Below are 19,340 nucleotides of genomic sequence, written 5' to 3'. Positions count from 1 at the left end.
CCCCCCCCTCCCCAACCTGCCCCAGCTAGAGGTGGTGGCTGGAAAAGCTCAGGAAGGCGGCTCTCTGGAGAACTCAGCCTGGAGAGATGGATGAGGGGCTGGGCGACTCTCCCCTGGGGGCTCAGAGACCTCACTGGGCCATTGTTGTTGTAGGTTCTTCATTGGAGATGGGAAAACTCGGCTCATCCTAAAGGGACGCTGAAGCCGGTGCTGGGCATCCTGTGGCCTTGGTGCCCTTGGTCCCCGGCAAGTTCTGCATTGCCCGCTACTGCACAGGCCCAGGGAGCACAGCTCCTTCCCTGGCGGGGCCTGGCTTCTTGCTGGATGGCCTGCTGCTAGGCCCTGAGGTGCTCTAGGCTCTGAGGAGTGCCTGGTGCCGGGCAGAGCCCTCAGCCTGGGCCACGTGGCCAGTGCTGCCCAGAGGGAGGTGGAAACAGCATGCCAGAAATGTCCTCCTGAGGGGGACGGTCCCAGGAGCAGAAGAGCACCTGGGCGAGGCAGCTGTCCATGTACATCAGTTCCCTTCACCCATCTTCCTCCCTCTCCCTTCCCTGGCTCCTCTGTTGCAGAAGGGCCTTCTGCGGTCTCATTCCTTGCTTCCTGAGCTGCCAATCTAGCTTTGCAATAAATAGTCCCATATTTCCTTCCACATGCCATCGGCTTGCCTTTCATTTCAGAAGTGGGCACTGCTGGGGAGAATGCACAGTCCAGCTTGGGCCTTGTTTGTCCAGAATCTCGTGAAGGCTTGAGTGGAGCTTAGAATCCAGTGCAACCATAGGTCCTTAGGGTGCAGGCCAACCCAGAGTCTGTCTCCCACTTAGCTCTGTCCAATCTAGAATCCGGTTTGGATGCTAGTGAGAATCAATTTCAGATCACAGACCTCAGGATCTGCTGAAAGCGCCCAGGACTGCCCAGGACATGGACTGGCCCACTCACTGTGCTCCAGCTGGGCATGCGTGGGTGTGGGCTGGGCCAGACCTGCGAGGATTTCCTAGCAAACAGAGAGTGTGGCATAACACAGGTCTGGAGGAACAGTGGCCTTTGGATGGAGGATGGAGTATAATGATAAGAAAGGATAAAAAAGGATAAAAGACACATTCTGAACTTCACCCCTTGTAGGTAGAGGATATAAGAATCTATGGGTCATTTATGGAAGATGACCATTATCCTATATAATAAAAGGCTAATGTGCAAATTGACTGAATGGTGGAACAACCGGTCGCTATGACGCACACTGACCACCAGGGGGCAGATGCTCAACACAGGAGCTGCCCCCTGGTGGTCAGTGTGCCAGAACAAGGCTCACGGCTGGCGAGCTCAGCGGTGGTGGCAGGAGCCTCTCCCACCTCCATAGCAATTGGACATCCCCCCAGGGCTTCCGGACTGCAAGAGGGCGCAGGCCGTGATGATAGACCCCCTCCCCGAGTGCACAAATTTTGTGCACCGGGCCTCTAGTAGCAACATAAAAAAGTTCCAGGGAACAATAATTCTCAACAACAAACAAAAAGCTCACCAGTTCTACAAGATGATCAAAATACTTACCTGAGTAAAAAGAAAATGTTCACTGGAGTGAAAGCACCAATATAATAAGAGACTGCCTGTTGAGAAAATGGACTCTATATCCCCAAACATCCAGAACATTTTTGGAGAAAAAGAGAAAGACAAATATGAATAACAACCACAAACCTAAAGAAAAAGAGAAAGAAAATAATATGATAGAAGTAGAAACAAGCAAATTAGAACACTCGCAAAGAGCAAACAATATTGAAAGTTACCATTTCTTTTGGTGAAATGAATAATAAAATAAACCTTTGGTAAATCTAGTAAGTAACAAAGTAGTTACATATGCATACATATACATATATAAACACACATACAACATGCATGCATGTGTACAGCTAACATTTATTGTGTTTATGTGCCCAGACTGTGCAGAATGATTTCCGTGCATGACCTCATTTACTCCCTCAGCAGTCCTATAAGGTAGGGTACTGGGTTGAATAGTGTCCCCCAAATTCATGAACACTTGGAACCTAAGAATGTGACCTTGTTTGGAAATAAGATCTTTGTGGCCATACTTAAGGAAGGGTCAATGAAGGTGAGATCATACTGGATTAGGTGAGCCCTAAGTCCAGTGCGTGTCCTTATAAGAGACAGAAAAGGACAGAGACACAGGGAAGGAGGCATGTGGGAGAAGGGTGGAGGCCACATGGTTTTACCAGGAGTCACCAAGAGCTACAAGAGGCAAGGAAGGACTCTCCCTGAGCTTTTGGAGGGAGCCAGGCCTGATGACACCTTGATTTTAGACTTCTGGCCTCCAGATTGTGAGAGAAAACATTTCTGTTATTTTGTTTGTTTTTTTAAACAAGTGTGTGGGAATTTGTTATGGCAGCCCCAGGAAACGAATGCAGGTAGTTTCTCTTACTCTTCTCCAGAGGAGAATGGAGATTCCAAGGGATGACATTATCCAAAGTTGCACAAGTTGATGGAGCCAAAGTTTAAGACCAGGTGTGTTTGACTGTAGGGTCCAGGATCTTTGTCATCACACTTGACTGTTTCTGAAAAAGGGACAATATGGTTCCTGCCTTGTCTTCTACTTGCCTGATTGTCCCCATTAAGAGAAGACAGAAAGACATGCATCATAACTCCTCTCACTCCTAACTTGCAATTGGATTTGAAGTCCTGGTCTTCACATTGAGTTCTAGGACCACGAGCTCTCAAGAGGAAGATCGATGCCAGTTCATCTTTGTGACTCTGCATTTGGCTTAGTGCTTGCTGTGTAGAAGGGGCTAAGTACTCATTGACTGAAAGAATGCACAGGAACTCCCAAATTCATTCTGAACACAACCCAAAATTCACCCATATCTCCTAAGTTCACCTCCACTCCACCTCAAGAACAAGGTCACAGAATTTTATTTTATTTATTTATTTTTTTTGTAAGAGACCATTTATTGGGTGAATTACAGAGGTAGAAAAAGGAATTCCTAGAAGAAATGGGCTTAGCAAGCAAAGGAAGGGCCCTTGGAGCTTGAAAACAAAGCTTTTGTTCTCCTCCCTTAACGTCTAATTGTTTTAACTGATTATAAGAATGGAAGATTTATGGCTCTTAGAGATTTAAAGTCTCTCATCTAATTCCCAGCCTGAGTCAGAGCACAGACCTAACTATCTAATGGAATGTGAGGTCAGTAATCTTGTGGGAGAACTCAGATAGGTCACCATTTATGAGCCTTTATCTTAGCTTCCTCCAAAAAGGTTGTGGCTGTCTACTCAAGGAAAACATGGGAAACTTACAGGGGCTCCTAGATGCTGTCTGAGCAGCTATAATTCTTGAGGACCTTGGGCATCACTGTAGTCGGTTGCAGAGTAGAGGCCTACAACGCCCAGGTGAGAGAGGCACTTTGTCTGGAGTCTAGCTCATGTTTAGGCGACCCGTCCTGTGGTTCTTCCTAGTTCATGAGAATAGTGGGAAATACATGCTCAGCAAGTAGCAAAATCTCTACACTGACTCTATGACCCATGGAGTTGAAACTTAGAAAGTGGAAACCACTGGAACCCTTTATACCAAAACAGTAAATCAAATGCAATACTGTGTATCTTTGGGGAAATTGTGGAGTCTTGTTCCACCGTAAAAGGCTGCTGTGGCTGAGTGCCTCCCCCAGATTCACACAGGGTGTGAACCCAAGGCTAATCCTACCCTGGAATTAGAGCCAACCATTATTTGGGACAATGGCAATGGCTACTATCACAGGCCAGCTGCACAAGAATAGCTGTGGACTCACAAAAGATCTCACTAGTTGTGGGAGAGAAGAGTGAACTGGTACAAGACTGAAATTCTCTTTAGCTACTAGCATCAGCTTTTGTTACCTTAGACAAGGTCTCTTCTTAATAGAAGGCATTCATCAAATTATGGCAAAAACCAATGAGAGTCATTTATTGCAGACATTTATTTCACATATAAGTTTTCAAGAAGACATCTAAGTGAACATCAATACAAAACAATGAACAGACACTTATATTTGGAATAAATTCAGACAGGGCAAAGGCTTGTAGCTACACCAGTCACTCAGACACTACTGGCCTTGCGGCTTCCCCAGTTGAGTCTTGTCTGTCACTGGGCACCAGACCTCACTAGATAGGCTCTCTTTACTCAGCCAGCTACCTGCAATTGGCTAACAAGGTGACTCGGGGTGTCTGTAGGAGAATACACGCCATCTTTCCTTCTCGCTTGAGCAAGCTCCTGGGCTGCGCACAGCATCTTTCTGCCTGAAGTGGGCAGTGGGCTCACTGGCAGGGCAGCCTGTTCTTACAGATTCTTCCTCATCCACACCGTGCTCCACAGCCTCACAGAACCTTAGAGTCAGAGCAGTCTGGGCAATCAAGTCCAACCTCTCTTCAGATAAGCAGCTTCGGCCAGAGAGAGGCTCTGATCTGTAGAACGACTCAGTAAGTGGCAGCAACAGGACTAAAACTTGTCTCTTTTGGCTTCTGGTCCAATGCTCACGCCACCATGACAGGCAGCCTGGGCTGGGTAAGTATATGTGTTAAGTTTTCCTCTTTAAAGAAGTAAAGTTTCCTTCCAGATGAATAAATTAGGCTGTTTGTGTAATAAAATCAATAGTAAGAACTGGAGGTATTTGTGAGAGTAACAAAGCAAGCCTAGCCAGAGAATATAAGCCAGTTTCCAAAGTGCCTTGGGAAAGGTGTCAGAAAAGAAAATGCCTGTTTATTTATACCATTTAAAAAACATAGGATTTGAAACAATTTTCAAAGAAAGAAGATAGGATTAAATAAATATAGGTTTTAGGTAGATGGTTAAGGTACGTTGTAAATTTTGTTGGGCTTTCTAGCAGCGAGAACAAAAGGAGAAAAACAGTAAGTTATAAAAATCAGTGTTTTTAAAAATAACTTTTCCCCCCCTCAGGATTAGAGCTGCAGCGCTGGTACTGAGCTCTAAAGCAAGCTTTCTCTACAGTGGTCATAAAGGCAGTGCTATGTGGTAGAAAAGACACCACTCACTTTGACTTTCAGACTCCTGCTGCAAAAGGATACAATGCAAGGAGTCTTGTTGAATGGTGGGCAGGACCTTCTGTCTCCTCAGAACAGAGACAAACTTCATTAAGTTAACTTTAATACATGTATCAGCAGCCCATTTGCAATCAGGAGTATCTGCAAGGGAACCCAAACTCCACCTGAGCTTGATCCCAGACATCTGAGACGACAACAGAATCAGTCTCTCCCACAGGAGAGACTGGGTGGGAACCTTTCTGCCACTAGGGAAGTCTGAGAGACAGAAGGAAAGAACACGATTTTAGGCGTTAGAAAAACACTTTTGCAAGTGAAGGTGGTTTTCTCATGATTGAGTCACTGACCTTTATAACTTGCATGTAATTGGCATTACCTTTTGCTGCAATACTTCCTCTGCCATATTTCAAAGTCCTTGAGTACAGGCACTGTGCTTCCTTTTTCATTTTTGCATCCCTCACTGTGCCTAAAACATGGCCTTAACACACAGTGGTGCTTAATAAATATTTCTGAACAAATCACCTTTCCTGAATCATTCGTCAGCCGATATAATTATCAATCCTATGTACGTATTACTAAGTGGTGACTTCTATTAATGTGCACCTTCTCTAGAGTTGGAATTCCAGGTCTATACAGTGTAAGCACACGCCACTGACACTAACACATTTTAGTGTGCTCGCTCAGCACACTACCAACACGAAGCTGCACTTACCATTAAGTCTATGATTTAGAAAACACACACCTGAGACCAATACAATAATGTATGTCAACGGTAACTGAGAAATAAAAACGATTAATAAAAGAGAAAAAAGAAAAGAAAACCTGACAACACAGAGGAAGTTAATCTATTCAGATGTGAACAAGCATAACATTTCCAAGTGTAAAGGAGGACATTTATCAACGTTTACCTGAGTCACCTGCCTTCCAGCAGGCCACACCCTATGCTGGCACTCTAACTACCTACCCCTCTTGGTACTCTGCTGAGCAAGTTTCAACAGATTCAAACATAGTCAAAGGAAAAATATTATCTCCAGATGTGTTCAAATAAGAGAGCATATGACAAAGGAAAGGAGAGATAAGATCAGAAGAAGCGTGTACCCACAACCCTGACTCTGGTTATCTTTCTACCAAACTATGACTTCTCCCTCCCAAAGCAACCAGCCTTGGATGACCAAATTTCATCTAATTTCCAGAAAGGAATGAACTATTTATCCATCTGAACCCTTCCTTCACTATTTATTGGGCTAGTGCTAGGGGGTTATCAGAAAGGTTTTTCAGATAAACAGGTAAATGTAGAAAACACTAATGTGTTCTGGATTGGAAGTTTCTGCAAATATTTCTGCTTTCACTTAATGAGCTATAGAATTGTATAAAATACTCAGGGCTCTCCAGTGAGGGTCATGATGCTATAAATAAGGTCTAGAAGCCTCAGAAAAAAGAGTATTTAACAAACAGCCCTGGAAGTGCTGGTCTGGACAGAGGTGGCTATCTGATCTAAAGCAGGCCTAAGGAGTCCTACTGGTTTTAGAAATATTTAATGTTTCAGGTCTCTACTTCTTTCTACCCCCTTAAAGTTTTAGAAAACTATGATTGTATAATATTATACTAAAGTGTGGGGTTGGGAGGCATAAATATGCCAACACACATCATGTTTTAGATAAGAACCAGAGAAGTTACAGGGAAGAACTAGAAAGTATCTGAAATCCTTTACTTTAATGAGACACACCCATGAACATGCAGCCTAGTCAATGTGAGGAGAGTGTGCTGGCTCAGAAGAGCGGATAAGAGCACCTAGAACATGAAGAGGTAAGAGGTATGTAGGACATGTGGGAAACAACAACAGGGACTGGATTCTTATAGGCTGGAAAGCAGCAGCCAAGGGGATTCAGTCTTCGGGGACAGAAAAGGTTGGTATACAGAGGATTATGGGTGATCATTTGCTTCTCATCTCTACGGAGGGCAAGGCATTGCTAACATGACTTCAGGGACATCACAGAGATTCTACCCTCGCTATTCAGATCAACTTCTTGACACAAAAACGGTACACAAAAAGACTTCTGATGAAAGTCATAAAACCTTCAGTCTCCTTTGTGGCTATCTTCAAAACCAAAATGGACTTGATGTAGGACTCCTGAAACTTCTACTCAAGCATGAAACTCTGTGGTCAAGTTGCATCCAGAATCTCATATGGCAGATAACAAAAAAACCTTTCAGCATCTTTCATCTCCTTGAAAACAACTCTCACCTACATGGAAGGATCTTGAATGTTGCTGGACATAGCAATCCCATAGCAGTAGCCTCAGCATATTGAAGATAATTCCATTCTGAACTCAGACAATTTATGTTCTCCCCTTTATTAAAGGAGAAGCTGATCAAGTTAGAGGCAGAGGTGGGAATAGGATCCAAGTCTTTATTTGATTTAATTCTCAAACTTATCTTGGGAATTACTTTATAGCTAATCAAAGATCCCAAGAGTGAGATCAGGGTAGGATGGCTAAAGGGACATTGAGGAACAGAAGAGATCGTATCAAAAAGTCTTCCTGAAGTCATCAGTTCTCCCCTTATGTGGATTCTCTGGGGAATACATGGATGGAGGATGTGGCAGGAGCTTTTCTCTCACATGGACCTCCCGATGTTTGGTCAGAACAGAGACCTTACTGAAATGTTTGCCACAGTGGGCACACCCATAGGGCTTTTCTCCAGTGTGCATTCTCCGATGTTCTCGAAATCGTGTACAGTTATTGAAACTCTTTTCACAATCCATGCATTTGTAGGGATTCTCTCCAGTGTGGACCCTGCGGTGGGCACTGAAATGAGAACTGTTGGTGAAGCTTTTCCCACACTCTTCACACTGATAGGGTTTCTCGCCTGTGTGAGTTCTCTGATGTATGATGAGACTTGAGCTCTGACTAAAGCACTTCCCACACTCTCCACAGCTGTAGGGCTTCTCTCCTGTGTGGATTCTCTGATGGGCACCAAAGTTTGAGGAGTCATTAAAGCTTTTCCCACAGTCAAGACATTTAAAAGGTTTTTCTCCTGTGTGGATTCTTTGGTGTCTGATGAGGCTCCTGCTTCTAACAAAGCACTTCCCACAGACACTACACTTATAAGAGTTTTCCTTCTGGTGGGTCATCCGGCACAGAAGACGAGCACTCCTTCCAAAGCTTTCTCCATACTTTAGTAGTCTGTAGGGTCTCTTCCCCATGAAAGGCCTCTGATGCACTACAGCTTTCCCTAAATCTCTAGGCTGAGACATCGGCTTTCCCTGTCTGATTCCTTGATGGTTTTCCCATTGTGTTCCTGAGATACATTCTTTTTTACAATATTTACCTGGATCAGTATTCTGGGAGATAATTCTTTTAGACTTTTCTATCAGTGTTTTGTGCTGCTCCATGTCCTTATATATTACCTGTGTTGCATCCTCCTTGATATTACCTCCAATTTCAAAATCTGAAAAAAAGACAATAAAAATTTCAGAGCAGTCCTATATTAACATAAACATGGCCTTCAAGGCTTCATCTGTTAGGATTCCATGTACACTTCACTGGCTTCAGGTCCTTTTACTCTTCCCTGATTCATTATGCCTTATTTTCATTCAGTTCTAAGAACATCCAATAATACCTAGTTCAAAGTAGGCCTTCAGAAATGTCTTCTGAATTGAATTGCTCCTCATCTATGTCCTAATTAAAATGGGAGCAACTTGTCTTATCTCCCCGAAGTTCCTCTTTAATTCATCCTGCTTTCAAAGTATCACTTCTATCCTAAAATACAGGATATTACACTAGTGTATAGAGTAGATTCTAGTGATCAAGTCCAAATTTCTCAATGGACTTTTAAGTTCATCAATATTTAATCATATCCTACCCAAGAGTACTTCTTTTTTCTCCTTGAATGTTCCTGTCACTGTTTTTCTGGCTGTCTCACACAAACCACACTAATTCAACCTTAGTTTTCACTGTTCTCCAAACTAGAATGATCTTCTCCTTACTCTTTCAGCTATTGCCTATGTTCACTACAAGGTACATCTTGGATCACAGCTTTTTCTAGAAGTTCTCTGGATAGTGAAGAGACACAGGCTTTGGAATCAGACAGCTCTGGTTCTGATTCTGTCCTGGTCACTTAATTATGTGGTTTTACTTAACTTTTTTTACTATGAAAAATTCAAACATACAGAAAGGTAGAGAACTGTACATACAATCAGCTTCCATGAACCACTCACCAGCTTTAACAATGATCTCTCATTGCCAATTTTGTTTCATCTCTATTCCTTATATGCTCCCTGTCCCCTCTACCCAGATTATTTTGAAGCAAACTTCAGACACTGTATTATTTCATTCATAAATATTTCAAAAGCTGTGTAACTTAGGCCAGGCTTGGGTAATTATCAAACCTTTGTTCATAAGCATTTTGCTATACTGCCTTGTTTCTACTTGCCAGTTTCAACATTACTTTACTTCCACATATTGAGTTGAAACTGCTGGAATCCCTCCATCCCAAGTGGGACAGCTGTGGCATGAGCTGTGGGGAGGAGGCAGCCATCAATCATTCCATTAATTCAAGTAAAAAGCCCTGGCAATGCCACTGTTCAATTAGCAGTTCTTTTGAAGCATTCTGAGTGGGTCTAATGTTGCTTTGGAATCTGGAGGAAGTCATAGCCTAGTAGTAGTTGGTTCAGACAGAGCCTGATAATTTGATGACAGATCTGGAGTTCAACTTAAAAGACAAGATTCACAAGAGATAGTACCACAGGACTTTGTTTCCAGAGTTATTAACCAGGGTAGGACTTAACAATTTCAGCCTTCATACTACAATTTCCAACATAATACTACCAGAGAGCATGTGTATGAATGTCCTCCTTCTCTAATGTTTACTTTGAATTAACACAGAGTTTTGAAATGGAAATAATAACAGGTAAGGACAGAAAGATAAGAGCCCAGATTAAGGATGGCTGGTGGAACATTAATACAAGGCCAATAGAGAAAACTGGTCTGGAGACATTTACAGCAGTCTAGCCAACAGACACAAAGACTGAACTAGGGTATGGGCTACAGGAACTAAAGAGGGGACAGATAGAAGTTCTACAATAGTTAAAAAAAAAAAAGTGTTACTGCCTGGATGTAAATAATGGGAGAGAAGGCATAAAAAATATCTCTGAAGTTTTAAGTGTGGAGGACCTATAGGAGGACATAGGGAAGAGCCATGGGGTAGGAAGGATGGTGATTTTAATTTTGAAAATTTAAGTCTGATGAGATGCTCACAAGGGTTTCCAATAGTTAGTGGGAAATACCCAGGTGGAGCTGAGAACCAGGATAAAGCCTCTCTCTCTCATTTGGTCTCTGCCTGTCCTTTTTCTCATGCATATCACACATCACCGAGATGTTTCTGTTTTGGGCTTACTGACACCCTCCTTCACCTGAGTTTTTCTCATGTACAATTCCAAATTTTCTCCCCCACAAAATTTTTAGGAGATATAAAACATTGCTTGATCCATACAGAAAAAACTGAGGCTGAAATCCCCAAAACTGAATCACTAGAATGTAAGCTCCTTCCTTGAATAGAAGCACCATGAACATACAAACTTTGTTTTACTTTGCTATATCCCCTGTCCCTCAAACTGCACAGGACACTCAAATATTTAATGAATAAATACTCCCAAATGACATACAAGATCTACTAATTTTTCAGTAAATCACACTCTCTTTTAGACTACAACCCCTCGATGATCCTTACCATTTGGGTTTTGCAGTAGACCTGGAGGTCCCTGGAATTCTGACTCTTGTTCAATTTCTTCCTCACTCATTCTCTCGCTGCCAGAATCTTCTACTATTTCCTCTTGTGAGGTCTCCTCAAGTTCCCAGCCTGTAGGTTCCTGGGGTTCAATCTCAATATCCTCTCTTTCTTGCCTTGAAGGTGGTGGGACTTCTTCTGGGGTGCTGGTGGAGGGGACAGATGCCCGAGAGTTTATCAGGGCATCCATTTCCTTGTAGAAAGCACAGGATTCTAGCACGTGACCATTTTTCACTTTGCGGTAGCTCTTCTGAAGGCTTTTGAACTTGGTCCTGCACTGTTCTGGTGTCCGGAGGAAACCACACTCCCGCAGCTGTTCCGCCACGACCCCATACAATTTGCTCTTCCTATGGCAGGATTGAAGTGCTTCATAAAACCGAGTCTCACGGAGGATATCAAGAAAAGTCTTGGTCTCCTCATAGCCCCAGTGTACACCTGCCATTCAAGGATAAAGTTCAAAGATATAAGAAAAGGCGTTTGTAGCTTCTATACAAAATTACAAAATATAAGAAGTAAAAGAAAACAAATCCCATTCACAGTAGCAACAGGAACTATGATATGCCTGGTATAAGCTTTGCCAAAAATGAGATCTATATAAAAAAATCTATAATATTTTAAGACATAAAAGAACTAGAAAAAATGAAGAGATAGGAAGAATCAAGTTGTACTGATATCAATTCTCAGATGAATCTATAAAGTAAAAATTCCAATAGGATTTTTAACTGAAATCGATAAACTAATCTCAGTTTACTTGGTAGAGTGAAAATGCAGTCCCCCAACCTAACACTCCTCTGGTGATTAAGGATTTAGCTGTCTTTTCAAGTTAAGAATAATGGTCTGGGACACCCAGTAGGAACTTTCCCCCAAAGTTCCTATCACTTTTTAAACCAGTCTTCTTTGAAGAGCGGAACTATGTTCATTAGAGTAGTTTTTGAGGTCACCGAGTCCTCTATTTTGAGAGATGAAATGTTCTGTAAGACAAGCAGATGTCCGGCTTTTATAGCAGAACAAAATTTTCTAGGACATGTCGGAATACAGTTTGTACACTCTACTTTTTGTGTTTTGTAAGCAGGAAAAAGTCACTTCTATCCTTACCATACTGGGTGGTCTCTTCCAGTCCCTCACTGGATTCCTGTATTTGAGACCACTCTATGTCAGTGGATTTCCAGATTGGTGAACACCTGTGCATGCTTAATGTATCTTCCAATCTTTTTCCTGAGAGCTATTTCTTTTGAACAGGTACAGTCATGCATACAGTCCCAGCTCTCCTGCCTGATTTATTTTTCTGTTCTGAGAACTTACCTTTTCATAAGGTAGAGAAACATTACTAGTAACAGTGATACCAGGCAATGTTTTATTGCATGTTAACATTTGCAGAATGCCTCCATGCATGTCATCTCACTTAACTAACAACCCTGGCATTCTCAGTCATACTTGATAGATGAGAAAACTGAAGCTCAAAGTACTCACATGATGTGTCTACTGTCACAGTTACTAACTGGCAGTTAAGTCCTGCATGTCCCAGCACCCACACTACACCAGTTTTATTTTGTATGGTGCATGGTATAGCTTCTTCTGTCCTTTTAATTTCAATGTCTCTGTGTTATTATATTTAAAACATATCTCTTGTAAGCAACATATAGTTGTTTTTTTAAGTTTGCAATTGAAGATATATTTGGGTTTACATCTACTTCTTTCTCTCGTTTCTTGTCTTCTTTTAGAATTTCATTTTTTACTCATTTTTTTAGTTACACACTCTTTCACTGGTTATTCTAGATAGTATCACTACAATCTCACACACTTAACTGCTTTATACCAAGTCTCAGATAATGTTAGATCCTTAGAGCCCTTTGACTCCATTTCTCTTCCTTCCATAGGTCCCAAGTACTCAAAATCCATGCTGTGCTCCAACCTCAAAAAGAACCCTCCATGGCCACTCAGTGCTATACTAAAACTGCACTGGGGGCAGCAACAGACACCTGAGAACACTATTAGTTATGCGACCAGTCACAGTGATCGAGGCAAAGTGTGCATGACAGCACTCCTCAGGCCTGGTCACTTCTGGACTATTCTTTTCCCCACAAGACCACAATCATCCATTTTCAAACCAAACAAAAGCAAAATACTTACCACTCAGGTTCTGAAACAAGACAGGGGTACCATGCATCTCAGACTTCCGGATAAATTCGATGCCCGTTTCCTCACTATCAGATTCTTCTGCAGCTTCCTCCTCCTCCATCAGACTGATCTGTTCTTTAGCACCGACACCAATTCTCTTTAGTCGAGGGAGAGATACAATCTCTTTTGGCTTGTCAGTGGGTGACACATGAGCTGCAGGGTTCAACAATGCGTCCATGTCCTCAAAGAAGGCACAGGGCTCGAGCACGTGACCGTTTCTCACTTTTCGGTAGCTCTTCTGGAGACTTTTGAACTTGGTCCGACACTGTTCCGGAGTTCGGAGAAAGCCACACTCTCGCAGCCATTCAGCTACAGCGCCATACACCTGACTATTTCTGGGACAAGCCTGAAGTGTTTCATAAAAGCGAGATTCTTTGAGAATTGCGAGAAATGTCTTCGTTTCCTCATAGCTCCAATGCACACCTGCTATCTTTTCATCTTCTAAGCCCCACTGTTGCTGCTCTCTCCGCATCTTCCCTGCATTCCTTGCAGGAATCTGAACAGCATGAACTGACTTTTCCTTGATGCAGTTGCTTCGTAGGCTATTCCTTTTATTAGAGTAATGCATCCATAGCTCCTTTCTTTGTTCCACCTGGGCTGTCTTGTTAGAAGTAGATACTGCACTTCCTATAGTGAGAGAAACATACTTCATACGAGACTAGAGATCATTCATTACTGCTGCCCACCTTCTGCTGCAGCATGCTCTCCTGGACCACTGTCCTTCAAAGATCTTGTCCAATCACCTTTCTTCTAGGGTCCTCCCCCACCATGACAGTGCACACTAGAGTTACTGGTACATGAGTTCTCTGGCACAATCATCTACTAACTCATACTATCATTTTACTTCCCATGTATGTACCACTTATTTCCCCAGCTGGTTCTTAAAGGAAAACCTTTAAGGGTAAGAAACGTATTTTATTACCTCACGGTATCTAATGCTGTGCTAGGTTCAGAGTATGCTCCTGACCAGTATTTGTTCCTTATAAAATAAAGTGTGCTTATATCTGCTTCCCACATCTCCCCACCCCAACAAAACACACATACACACACACTGGGCTATGAGAAATGAGAAGTAAGAATTCCTGGACACATGTGGCAAGCTAAATAGGAAAGTGATGTAAGAATCGGGAAGCAAACTGAGAATATGTTATTGTACAATACTGTAGAGAGCAACTTGTCTTAAATGTGCGACCTAGCTCCACCACTGACTTTATTTTTTTGATCAGGGAAGTTTCTTAATTTCTCTGAACCTCAGTTTCCTAGGGAATATCATCATCTATTCAAAGAAGTGCTGGGAATATTAAGTGAATGATCATCTCTGAAATGTCCAATGCCCACTAAGTTTGTAATAAAATTTAGTTTTCTTCTCTAGGTAACACACAAAGCGGCTTCAGGGAATTCTTCTAGAGAAACAGCATCAAATCAAACCTTCTGAAAGAACCTGGAGATGGAAATTTGCTCTTTATTTTTACACGAGAGAAGTAAGTATAGGGACAACATGAGCTCAACACCTATAAGGACTAGGCTGGCAACGTAACGGCATGAGGTGGCAGTTCAGCACGAGCTCTCTTATTCTGTGGGTCCATGGTGCTTGGCATTTGCTATTTTAAGAGATACTGGAAATCCAGATTTACAAACTGATTTTAAATTTAAAATGCTGTGCAAGGCCAAAATATGTGTATAGGCTAGATAATGAGCCATTAGTTTATAATCTATGATAAAAAATTAGGGCAGGGGCCTCTGGGCCTGGGTCTTTATGATTATATGTGAAGGTGCTGGGCTAAATCTGTACTAAAGTATGGTCCTTATCCCACTCCTGCAGAGTTTACAAAGGACTAATTCAACATTTACTAGGTCTGGATGCTGTGTGATCCAAGACAACATTAGGAAACGTCCATCGTGTACACAACTAGGTGGAGGGCTGGGATGCCCGCTGTTTTGGGAAGAGTGCTTTGTTACTGATGTGTCATCAGTTGGTCTTTAAAAAAAAAAATTGCTTTCTATATAAACAACTGTTGGTTTATCTTATTCATTCAGTTTGACATGCTCCATTTTATAATCTCTATACTTTAGTGTTGCGTTTTATGTATACTTTTATATAGCATTGTCCAATGGAACTTTGTTATGATGGAAATGTTCTATAACTGTGTTGTCCAATACAGCTACCGAATTCCTTAAATGTGGCCACTGCCACTGAGGAACTGAATTTTTAATTTTATCTAATTTTATAAATTTAAATAGCCATATGTGACTAGTGGCTACCGTATGAGATAGCACAAAGCATCTCTAGTGTATATTAGTGCATGTTTTAGGCCTATAATTTTAGTTATATGTAGTCTTTGACTAGTAGTTTGCATATGAATGAAGTCCTACTGCTAAAGCAGAATTTGCTTGTAAAGTGACACTTCAGTGGTGATATGTGCCTGTAAATTTATGCTATTTAAATAATTCACAACACACTATTGAGGTTATTGTATTAAAATTACTTTTTTTCCATTTATAAGATTTCCATCCACATAACAAATATTTGCTGGGCACCCACCCATGTGTCAGGCCCTGTGAAAATTGTTGGGTTTACTATAGTAAAACAAAAACAAATCCCTAAGAGACCTCGTGAATGGAGTCTTTAGTCTAGAAGATGTGTGTAAGTTTACATTGAGATAATATAAATATGATAGTCACATATAACACCTCTCCAATGTTTTAGTCACTAAATTATAAGCATATAAATTTTAAACTGGAACAAAGGAATGAGTGAGGTAAGAGAAGATGGATACGTGGTTACTAGTTCTAGTAAGCTAGATTGCAAAAATGATTCAACAACCCATGAAAATCTTTAAAGTGTTAACATTTATAACTACTTTATCATCAGTAGAATGCATATGTTATAAATCCCCAAATCTTTTATCCAAAAAGGGAAAGAATCCTTACCCAAGGAGACCATGTTCCCAACACTCTCCTCCCTAATATCCCGGTAGAGGTCTCCGTGAGTCGGAATCTGATGCACACTCTTTTTGTAGGAAAAACCTCTCGTCAAGTGGACATCTTTCACTGGTCCCTGTAACAACACTAACAGCAATGACTACCAAGATAACCATGTGGGTCTCTGAAGGATGAACAATATTGAATAAAGCACAGAGGGGCCTTAAAGAAGAATTAAAATCAAGGAACCAAGTGTACATTAGGGCCAAATGAAACAAGATACTATAAAGAATCATAAGACAGATGATCCACCAATGTGTCCGCCATTACTCAGAAAAATGTCCAATCTTTTCTGAAAAAGGAACAAGGGGGAAAAGGTCTCTTGGTTGGAGTATAAAAATTTGAGGACAGTGAAGGCCCAGGAAATCATTGTGACTGAATACCCTAGAAAGGAAGTCCAGGAAGGACAATACAACTTACATGAGACCCAACAGGAAGTTTCGTGGTTGTTACTTCCTGATCTATGGTGTTCCATTCTTCATCAGGGATGGGAACCCAGGGAGAAGGGCGAGCTGTAACAGAAAGAATCAATTAGTGTGCGGGCTCTGGCCCTTTAATTCATGCTGCTTCTCCTCTTAAGAAATGAGCATGTTACAAAAAAGCAACAAATACAAACTGATCATTTTCTCCATGAATTCAGAACTATGCCTGAAACCATGGTAACTTAAAGCAGGACTCACAAATGCCAATGCTTTTAGGGAGTAAGCCGATACAGCCCATCAGGAAAGGGGCCAGGCAAGGCGTGTGGGGAATGAGAGAGCACATGTCCCATTGAAAGGGTACAGCAATGCTCAGTCCCAGATGATGCTTCTTTGTGAGACTATGGACCCGGGATAGCCAAGCTTCTAATTTTTTTCAAGAGAAGTCAGAAATCTGGACTTTTGTGCAAAATATCAAAAGTCTTAGTCTTGAGAACTAAAACCAACCAACCAAACAAAACCCCCAAACCAAAAACACTTTTGTAGGTGAAACAAAACAAGTCTGACTTGGCATGTGCATGACCTGTTTGCAACCTCTAGTATCAGTTAATCCCCCTCAGTAGCTGAAGAAGTTACATGGTCCTGGACACTACAGGCAATACACCCCTTGAAAGATGGAATGAAGATATACAAACTTATAATCAGCAAGTCTGTAGTCTAACTTCTACTTATGAACTGACTATCCAGGGAAAACTTCCAGAATAAATATTACTGTGACCAAGAATTCAAAAGCTTGTTACACTACTTTTCTATAGAAGCAAATCAAATTACTTCCTTGGAAACTTATTATTCCCTTAGACACACACATGGCTGAAATCACAGGTCTTCTTTTAGAATTCACCTGAGATATTTATCCCTCAAATTTTCTATCCTGCACACTCCTAAGTACTTCAACAGACCAAACTTTCCACTTTAGGAATTCCTTATCATTCTGGGATGTCAAAATCCAGAAACACCATGAATTTACTGTACTAAGCTTATCAGCTAAAGTAACTGGGAGTATTTAATCCACATGATAAGGGAATTTAGATACTGATGAACACATACTAGAAACTTCAGAAACCATTAACATTTGCAATGCATTCTATCATAATATGAATTTTGGGAGGGAAAAGGAAGTACAGTATACAGTACTGGATCTTGTCTTTTGGTGAGGAGTTGTGTAAGTCAGATTTAAGGTTTAACAATAATCATGCGATTATGGGAGAAAGGAAACTAACATTAACTGAGCACTAGTGTGTATTGGCTTTCTTACACTGCCTCATTTAATCTACACCAACCTTATTATTTTCCTTTTACAAATGACAGAATGGAAGTTTGAGAAGTTATCTGACAAAGGCCACAGATAAAGAATGGCAGAGTTGGGTTCTGAACCCAGGTTGTCTGTCACTTCTATGTATTAATCTCCTGTTAATATGACTTGCCCAAGATCAGAGAGGGAGGGGCAGAGAGGATGTAAGCCTATCTTTTTACAGGAGGTTCAGTGATCTTTCCGTTCTTCTCTTTCAGCCTGACATCACATTGCCAGGGATGGAGAGATCACTGTGGACTGCAAAGGACAGGGTGCTCATTTCCTCGTGTCTGACTTGATTTGTGAATGTCTGGGGCAGCTATGAACATCAGTGGCCCCTTCTCTATGAAGTCTTACGTTTATCCTTCTCATATGCCAATTACATAGTGCCTAACTTATAAGTCAATTTCTGAAAATAAATGTCTTATTTCCCTTTCCAAACAGTTTTCAAGTTCTTTGTAGTCAGCCAAGAACACATCCACATATACACATGGCAGGACTAAAAACCACAAGCTGATTACAGAATGGAGATCCTTAAGTAACACTGCAAGACTTCAAGGCCAGCTTGGGCAGTCTAAGTTTTCCTAGGTTCAATCTTTAAGATCCCTTTTACTTATGCTGCACATATTCCCAACTATTTAAGTCTTTCTCCCCAATATTCAATTTATTCTCAAATATGTATTGAGAGGACAGTACTCTGAGCAAGTCACAGGTTAAGACTACAAAACAAATCTGCCATGGTCTGCCCTTGGCATCTCTGAGCTCTTACCATTCTTGGGTAAGGGCCGCTGCTCTCTCTTTGGGGTCAGCTGCTCCTGGTGTCCTGAGTGCAGGCTTCCAGCTTCTTCCCGAGACACCACTCTGGGCTGGGTCTCTGGCGGTAAGTCTGCCACATCCCACACTGCTCCATGTGGGGCTTGTTTCTCTGACTGCACAGGGCTGCAAACCTGGGAAATAAAGCCAAAGCCATAGTAAAAAAAGGGAGAAAAAGACAGCAAAGAAGGCTAGACGACGTGAGAAGGAATGACACTGCGGTCCATTCCCAGTGTAGGCTCTAAGGTCAGTGGGTTAATAGAACTGTCCAGAAGTCTGGACATAAGGGAATGGAGAGTGCTCTTTAGTAACACATAGAGGGGAGATCTGTCAGGTGTGAAGTACACGCTTTCCTGTTATTAAAATAGAGATCATTTGAGTCCTCTAGGCTCACAGAGAATTGAGTTATCAGAACACCAATTCACTGGTGAAAGGAAAACATACTAGTAAGCTTAATCTCCACATCTCATGTCTATCCTTGATGGACACAGAAACACGCTGGCAGTCAGACCTTTACACAAATGCAAATCCCATGCAAGGCGAAACTGCAAATCTTGCAGGATTTCATGAGGTTAATGGAAGGGCTGCTGAAAAACAACCAGAAGATCATGCAAAGCCACTGACAAATGCAGACCTGGCAGGTAGACTGGAGAAGAGTGACGGGATGATGGCATTAAGGTGGCCTAAGAAGACAGGGACTGGCACAGTGAAGGATTAGAAAGGGCCCAGGGATCACTGCTTAAGTCCTTACCGCCCCCGCCCCCCACCCCCCCCCCCCTTCCCGCCAA

The 19,340-nt window shown here is 41.9% G+C and overlaps 2 protein-coding genes across 2 annotated transcripts in view; one reads left to right on the top strand and one right to left on the bottom strand.

Annotated features, from left to right (window-relative positions):
• The window catches only part of AQP8 (aquaporin 8), a 7,546-nt gene extending 6,942 nt beyond the window's left edge, over nucleotides 1-604 (top strand). Inside the window, exon 6 of the mRNA XM_005862036.2 lies at nucleotides 154-604. Coding sequence (XP_005862098.1) covers nucleotides 154-202 — 49 coding nt within the window. The 3' untranslated portion in view covers nucleotides 203-604. The remainder of the gene's footprint in view (nucleotides 1-153) is intronic.
• A 4,914-nt stretch (nucleotides 605-5,518) lies between these two features.
• Nucleotides 5,519-19,340, bottom strand: part of ZKSCAN2 (zinc finger with KRAB and SCAN domains 2) — a 16,551-nt gene continuing 2,729 nt past the window's right edge. Inside the window, exons 2-7 of the mRNA XM_005862035.2 lie at nucleotides 18,509-18,686; nucleotides 16,390-16,481; nucleotides 15,919-16,045; nucleotides 12,940-13,614; nucleotides 10,753-11,244; nucleotides 5,519-8,472 (exon numbers count right to left, since the gene is read on the bottom strand). Coding sequence (XP_005862097.1) covers nucleotides 7,550-8,472; nucleotides 10,753-11,244; nucleotides 12,940-13,614; nucleotides 15,919-16,045; nucleotides 16,390-16,481; nucleotides 18,509-18,686 — 2,487 coding nt within the window. The 3' untranslated portion in view covers nucleotides 5,519-7,549. The remainder of the gene's footprint in view (nucleotides 8,473-10,752; nucleotides 11,245-12,939; nucleotides 13,615-15,918; nucleotides 16,046-16,389; nucleotides 16,482-18,508; nucleotides 18,687-19,340) is intronic.

Source organism: Myotis brandtii, unplaced genomic scaffold (genome assembly GCF_000412655.1).
Source record: "Myotis brandtii unplaced genomic scaffold, ASM41265v1 scaffold158, whole genome shotgun sequence".
Taxonomy (NCBI): Eukaryota; Metazoa; Chordata; class Mammalia; order Chiroptera; family Vespertilionidae; genus Myotis; species Myotis brandtii.
Note: the sequence above shows the minus strand (reverse complement) of the source record. Positions and strands in the feature narration are given on the sequence as shown.